Source organism: Diadema setosum, chromosome 8 (genome assembly GCF_964275005.1).
Source record: "Diadema setosum chromosome 8, eeDiaSeto1, whole genome shotgun sequence".
Taxonomy (NCBI): Eukaryota; Metazoa; Echinodermata; class Echinoidea; order Diadematoida; family Diadematidae; genus Diadema; species Diadema setosum.
The window spans coordinates 35,403,550-35,411,600 of NC_092692.1; the positions used below are offsets into that span (position 1 = coordinate 35,403,550).

At 40.1% G+C, this 8,051-nt stretch overlaps 1 protein-coding gene across 1 annotated transcript; it reads left to right on the forward strand.

The window, feature by feature from the left end:
• The first annotated feature begins 1,565 nt into the window (after positions 1–1,565).
• LOC140231952 (thiosulfate sulfurtransferase-like) lies at positions 1,566–6,508 on the forward strand. Its single transcript, XM_072312099.1, has 4 exons — positions 1,566–1,849; positions 2,250–2,376; positions 3,010–3,238; positions 5,877–6,508. The coding sequence occupies exons 1-4, from the start codon at positions 1,566–1,568 to the stop codon at positions 6,167–6,169; spliced, it is 933 nt and encodes a 310-aa protein (XP_072168200.1). The 3' UTR covers positions 6,170–6,508.
• Positions 6,509–8,051: the final 1,543 nt, after the last annotated feature.

The following is an 8,051-nucleotide window of genomic DNA, read 5'->3' on the forward strand; positions in this document are numbered from 1 at the left end:
GAGGAAATCTGCTTTGAAATTCAGATGTGGTCAGTCTTGCGGGAGAATTCATACGTATTTTAAACCCAGTTATAGGTCAATTCAAAACGGCAGGCTAATACTCCTCACAACAAACTTTAAGTTTCTATCCAAGGTTCCGATATTCTTACACTTCGAAAAATGGACCAGAAGTCATTAAAGGGATAGTATAGTTTTCGTTGAGACCAATCTTCAGGCTTCTAACATATTTTGGGGAGATTATGAGAAACCTCTTATGAAATATGAAAGAGCATGTATAAGTCCAAGAGGAATCTAATGCTTATTTGATGAAAATTGGTTTTGAAATGGCCGAAATATCCAAAACAGAGCAATCCTACTATAAGGTGGGACCCACCTTTTATTACGATCGCTTCGTTAAATTTTGTTTTTGGATGTCTCAGCAGACCCCAAACCGATTCTATCAATAAACTTTGAATTCCTCTTAAAATGGTATGCTCTGTACTATTTCACAAGTACTTTCTTGGTGTCTCGCAAAAAACCCAATCCTCATCTCCACCAATATTATACCATCCCTTTAAGAATGACAAAAACTTTTTATTTTGATCGAATATAAAATCCTTTATTTTCTGCCGAATCCCTATTCATTTTTGTTCGCAATCTTTTTCAACTGATTTTTTTAGAGTAGTGTAATGCAAGCATCTCATTCTTGTGATACAAAATTGATAACCTTTTTGACCCCTAAAATGAATGGAGAAGTAGCGAACAAAACGATAAAATATGTGCACGTATTCTTCTGTGTGTGGTTGATGTATGTGTGTTTGAGTGCGTGTCTTTAGATCCCCAGCACTCAACAACAGGTATGTGGTAGGCCCTAAAAATGCATGAAGAGCGAAAACCCGATTCTCTTGACACTATTACGGGTTTGTCATTATCTTATAACGAGGAAACTGAAAAAGCAATTGGATTAACCCATTATTCATCACACAGTGTATCTAGCACTATCAAGTTTCATGTCGAAATACAAACATGGGGCTGCGGAACGTACGTTTGTTTTTTGTTTGTTTGTTTTTTCAATCATAACCAACCCCCCCCCCCCCCCTTCCGCTTCGACGTACGAAAAGAATCTTGCGGTCGGAACCTTCGGGAGTCATGGGTTTTGATGAAATTTTTTTAATTCTTTTAATTCACAAAGGCAAAAGAGTGGGGTGCAAACAAAGCCCCGCGACCCCTGATAGTTACCAACATGGACAAATTCATAGACACTGAAACATAGTCGGTCCTCTTGGGGTATCTTTTTTTTCCTCTCTATTCCTGTTTCCTGTGTATGTGTCTAAGTGTGTGGGTGAAGGGCCAGGTCTTTTCACTTCTATCTATTGCGTGTGTGTGGGTGTGTGTGTGTGTGTGTGTGTGTGCGCGCGCTGAAATCTATTTTTGTGTCGCTTGCTCGTATACTTGCAAGTTATTTTTAGCTTATGATTTTTAAGAGTATTTCTGTAATGTAAAACTTCATTGTGGTCGCAACAAGTGACTCTTTCGCATTTCCAAGTTGTCTTTCAGGTAGGATTCTACACTGAGTCCTGACAGAAATGGATACTTCAGAGAAAGTGGAAGCTCTCGTGAGCACGCAGTGGCTGGTCGAAGAACTTCGGAAGCGCTCGACGGCTGAAGGAGAAACCCCGTCGTCACCGTCGTCGACGACGCCTTCAAGGCTGTGTATCCTCGACGCGACGTGGCTGGGCTTAATGGACGAAGGACGAAAGGCATATCTGGCGGCTCACATCTCAGGATCGCATCACTTCGACCTAAACCAGTGTCGGGACAAGACGTCCGGGCTGGAATTCACTCTACCGAGTCCGGAAGAGTTCGGCAGGTTGGCTTCTAACTATCGTTTGAAATTGATTGTTGTTGCCTAGATGTAAAGCGCTAGACAAATCACAGTAGATGCATTAAGTGTTGCCATGGTCTAATGGCTAAATTGGTAGCTAGGGAAATAAAAGAACCGCGTTCTTTAGCGAAGGCGTTCATCGCAACGTCACATTCTAACTTGCAATAGTTATGGCAATACTTAATTTCAGTCAAAGTTCTATAAGCTTACAATGAGCCTACATCAGATTCTATGCCATGTCATTTACGATACTTTGTCATATATGTACCTCGCATGCAGTTACTGTACAGAACGTTTTTATAGTGTAGGGGGTGAGGGGGCAGTGGAGGTGTCAAGAGCCAGTGGTTTGAGGATCCTCTGATTTAATGCATCAACCTCCTTTCAGGTACGTTGGCGGCGAACTAGGCATTGACAACGACACTCACGTGGTCGTCTACGAGAACGATCCCGTCTTCAGAGTGCTATCGGCACCGCGGACGTGGTGGATGTTTCGCCTGTTTGGTCATGACAAGGTGAAGCTGTGATACAAACATCACTATTACAAACTGTGTTATCATCATGACTCAGATATGGCATTTACATCCCGGTTGGTTTCCTTATGATATAAAAAAACGCTGTTTGTATTCATTCAGTAAACCGCTTGATTATTTCATCATTCATTGTATTATCAAACCATATACGGTTTTATAGAATACCTACAAAGATGGTACCTAATACTTATGGTTGAGCAAATCATAGAAACATGATATTATACCGATTTGCGTGCAGCCATTCCTTTGACGTAATGGTTGCAAGAAACGAAGCTCTCGATTGTTTAATTTTTAATGTGGACCCCATCAGCTGTAGGATGTTGGATGGCTCTTGGGCAGATGAAGATAACGGCAGTCAATTTAATGACGGGTTTTTTTTTGTTGTTTTTTTAGTCAATATTCCTTTTCTTAGCAACGTTGCATTAAACTGTGTGTTGCTGAGACAATCTTGTTTTCTTGGTAAATTCTTAGACAAAATAGCGTTTGGCAATTAGAAGCTTTCATTTTCTAGCGTTGTCCTGGCTTTTCAATTCCACTTTGAACAGTATAGGAATAGCAACCTGTATTTCTTAGTTTCAGTTTAATCTATCTCGGGAATCTACCTACCTTTTATAGGTTTCGGTTCTGGATGGTGGGCTAAAGCAGTGGCAAGCGGACGGGCAACCAGTCGAAAGCGGGGACGGCTCGGCGGTTGAGCCGAAGCTCTTCTCGGCAAAACCTGCGCGACGTGACATCCTCAAGAGTTTTGACCAGGTGCTCGACAACCAGAAAACGGGCGAGTTCACCATGATCGACAGCAGAAAGAAGGAGTGGTTTGACGGCAGCATGGCTTCAATTTGGCCAGGTATACCCTTCACAGGGGCCACGAAACTACTCTCTAAAAAAAAAAGAAAATTGAGTGAAAATATTCACTCTTGAAGGAGTGAATACAAAAAAGAGTGAATTTAGAGTGAAATTGGAGTGAATTTTGAGTGAAAATGTTCATTTTGATCCCTGAGGTCACTCTAAAACGAGTGAAAATGAACATTTTCACTCAAAATTCACTCTTTTTTGTATTCACTCCTCCAAGAGTGAATATTTTCACTTTTCACTAGAACTTTTTAGAGAGTACCCAGCCCCCCCCCCCCGCACACACACACACGCACACAAACACACACATAATCATGCACATTTATTCTATGACTCTTGGAAAAAAGACGGGAAAAGTCTCACCAAAGTCTGACTTTCAGAGGACTCTGTCCAGAGATTCCATACGTGAAAGCCTAAAAAGGGGGGCGGGGGGGGGGGGGTTGGGAAATACAATTGACACACGATCACCCCCCACACACACACAGAGGCTAAAAACATCCCTCATGTCCACTGCTTCAGGGTAACATTCGCGATTTGTGTGTGTGTGTGTGTGTGTGTGTGTGTGTGTGTGTGTGAGTGTGTGTGTGTGTGTGTGTGTGTGTGTGTGTGTGTGTGTGTGTGTGTGTGTGTGTGTGTGTAGTATACAGTGTGATCATCACGAATCTTTATGACTACTCTTGAATTCTTGTTGAAAGAATGTCTCTTTATTCTCAGCTGCTCTGTATTGAGTTCAAACAAGTTTGAATTTGGCATATTTGTTCGGCTAATCAACGATTTCGTGTAACATTCTGCTCGAGATAGGAAGGCAAATAAGGGCAATAGATATCACCAAAAGAGAATGCTTTGAAAAGACAGTCGATTTCAAGGAAATATAAAAATTTGTATGCTGTAAAGATTGCCAAGCAAAAGTGTATCAAGGCAAATCAAGAGCAAATCTACTTACGTAAGCAAATAGCTTAGGGCATATTCCCTATATTCCAGAAAACTTGTTTACAATCTACGCATTGATTTTTACTTGAATATAAGCAAAAAAAAAAGGCTTAGATTACTTGCTTAAATACACTTGTTCAATACCAGCTCAAAATTATGGTCAAATAATAAGCTCAAACGCCATAGAGTGATTGAAATGGTGAAGAATGGAATTGTGTCTATATATTGGGGATGTTGTGCTATTCATTTTTTTTTTTCTTTTAGTCAGGCAGGGCTTGTCAGCAGCTGCTATTCTTGACACCTTACCTGTGTTTGTCGCATCGGCATTTTTGTCGATCTAGAATTTAACCCTCAGCTAAAGCAGTAAAAAAAAAAATGTTGCCTCTTATTACCATTGTCTACTGTCTGTTCTACCGTGACTGGTTGTCGACGAAGAACACAATGCATGTATACCTGCGGGAGCTTACGAGTGCCATCGCCCCCCCCCCCCTTTAATTTCACGGAATTCCTGGATCCGCCCCTAGAGAATGTTCCTCAAATTCTCGACCCTCTTTTCTGGTCCTCGACAACTCGGGTCCGAGAGTGCGAAAAAGGCGAGGTGTGACTCGAGAAGGAGAGGAAGGTCCTCTCAACTCAGTGGTGCTTGTATCAAAATTATTACCCATAGAAGTCCTGTGGACATCACAGAATCTTACTCAATGAATTTAGTCCTGGAACAAGTAGACCTATTATGTCATGTATGTAGGGTTACCGTACTTCGGTACCCTTCGATCATCATTCTTTATTGTCAACTATTGCAATCTAGTTATCATTATCCCTTTTATTTCTGTTTTTGAACGTGCTCACTGAAGGAACATGCGATTTCAAGAACATTGCCTTTCTTAGGGTTAGGGCAATATCCTCCACAGAGGCGTTTAATTCCAGTATGAGATGAGGACATTATTGTGTCACTGCTCATTATATTTCAAGCACGTTATCCTTGGTCATCTTCTACATCAGAAATGAAACAGGTGTGCCAAAAAAAAAGTCACTGTCAAATTTCTGCAGTATTTAAATCACATAATTGAAATGAAGTCAACACTTTCGTGTCGAATTTTGTACACTAAATGAAGTGTCGACCCATTATGCTCTCAAAGTAATTGCAATTGGGTGTCTAAGGAATTAGCATGTAAAATGACAGGAGTTTAAAGGGACTGTACAGTACTGGTTGAAGTGAGGATTCAGGTTTATAACGTTCCTAAGTGAGATAATGAGAAACATCTTATGAAATATGAAAGAGCATGTAATTTTAAGAGGGATTCAACGTTTATTTGATGAAAATTGGTTTTCAAATGGCTGGGATATCCAAAAAAGTGATAATGATAAAAGGCGATAGCCAGGCCACTCCTTTTATTAGGATCTCTATGATTTACCTTGTCTTTGGATATCTCAGCCATTTCAAAACCGATTTTCATCAAATTTTTGATTTCCCTTAGAATTGCATGCTCTTTGACATCTCATAGAATGGTTTCTGAACATCTCGCAAAACGTTCAAAGCTAAATCCTCACCCGCATCCAGAACTGTACAGTCCCTTTAAAAAGACGGACCTCTATAAAAGAAATAGTCATTCCTTGTTGTAGTCCACATCGGCGTAGTGACGATTCGTTTTCATCCTTTGTTTTGTTCCTTTTTTATATATTCTTCTCGGTGGTGGTGCGAATAGGACTGAAGTTGGGCCATATCCGACAAACAACGAACGTCCCCTACGATGGTTTCATACGAGAAGACAATGATCGTTTGGTTCCGCCCGAAGACATGCGCCGATTGTTCCAGTCCCAGGGCGTGGACCTGTCTCGCCCGATCGCCTCTTCTTGTTTCGTCGGCATCGGGGCGTGTACAGTGGTTCTGGCGGCCTACGTGCTGGGGAAGGAAGATGTAGCTGTTTACGACGGGTCGTGGGATGAATTCTCCCGGCGAGCCCCGGAAGACTCCGTCGTCATCGTCCCGGATCCGTAGAAAGATTTGGAAAACGAACACGGTGCTACTGCGTATTCTGTATTCTCCGGCGGGACTCCACAGTAGTTCCTGCATGGCTCGTACATGTACAAACATCACGTGATTTTCTTAGTGAACAGCTCGGGGAAAAAATACAATTTAGGGTGCATTCCGAAAGAGAATCATTGCATATTTCCATACTATAACTATAGCAAAAGACATTGGATGGAAACATGCAAGTTATGCTAATCCAGTTTAAGAAAGGTGCATTCTAATGACTTTTGTAGTTCAGTCGTATTAACAGTTTAGCAGTAATTGACAGATGATGTAATCAACAAAACGTTGATTAGGAAGGCTTTTTATTTTTGTAGTCGTTTCCAAGTAATCAAAGAACAACCGTGTAGACATTTTTTTTTTTTTTTTGCCCCATAGAGTGTTGATCAGGATATTATAAATCAATACGAGTCAACATGCATCGCATAGGTCCTTTAACACGACACGCTATACGTCGACCTTGCCAGGCTGGACATAACTGGTAGAAATACTATGCAAAGCTATTCACCTACAGTATCATGCAGAGCTATGACGCGATCTATCGCCGTTAAACAAAGACGAAGAAGAAGATGACAAAAGAAAGTGTAGCAGCTTAAAGGGATGATACAGTTTTGGTTGAGATTTTTTTCTTTCTTTTTTAAGATTATGAGAAACCTCTCATGAAATATGTAAGAGCTTTTACTGTAATTTTAAGAGGATTCAAAGTTTATTTTATGAAAATTGGTTTTGAAGTAGCTGAGATATCCAAAACAAAGCGATCCCAATAAAAGGAGGGACCCATTTTTTTTTTCATCAGAATCGCTTTGTTTTACTGTTTTCCGCACAAAATCCTAAAAGCTGAATCCTCGCTTCAACCAATAATGAGTCACAACATCCCTTTCACTCACCCCAAATTTGTTAGTCGACTTGTCAGCTGTAAGCAAGTTAGTTCAGTACTCGTGCCAAACAAAAAATAAAGAAAATAAAAAGATAAGCCTCTTATACATTTCTGCAAGTATTTTATTGTTTTTGTCTTTCATTGAGCTTCTTCTCAGATCTTCTCATTTAATTTTCATTATCCAGGGCAGTTTATATCATATTTAGATATTGCTTGCTTTTTCTCCCCTCATCATATAATTTTGCAAATTACAGTAGTTTGTTTCACTATAATAATCTCGTTTTATATCTTGTATCCATGCTGAGGAGGTACATTTCACTGATTGCAGGTCTTTAAACAGTAATGATAAACTCAAAACTCCATCAATAGCGGGTCGTTACAAGTCTTGCACTGAAAGGGCCATGCACGGTGAAGGGAGCCCTCTTCGGTGCAGATTTCGTGGGTAGAAAGTCTTGAGTTTTCATGAATTTCCTTTGAGACATAATACAAGTATTTTGCCGACAAACTAAATGACCGTTGATTGGTGAAACTTGTACTGTTCAGTATCAGAATACATGTACCTTGTAACTTTCCGTTGCCTTTGTGTAACTTTCCGTTGCCTTTTTCTCTCTTCTTTCTTTCTGTAAAACAACAACATTGTGTAAGCGATGTGTAGCTAGTACTTCTACATCTCACTTTTCCTTCATTTTTAAGGTCATCAGGAGCTACTGTGTTTATTAAGTTAGTATTTATCTTGTAATCCACATGAATCTATTAATGGAAACCTGTAAAATATGTTTTCTTTACAGAGCAAACGTACTGTCCATTATGATTGGTGAAATGGTACTGTTCAGTATCAAAATACTTTGTAACTTTCTGTTTCCTTTCTTTAAGTAGTGTGTACGTTGTGCTTCTATAACTGTCTTTTCTTATGTCATTAGGTGCTGTGTTTGTTTATCTTGTAATCTATGCAAGACTGTTTTAACTGTAAAT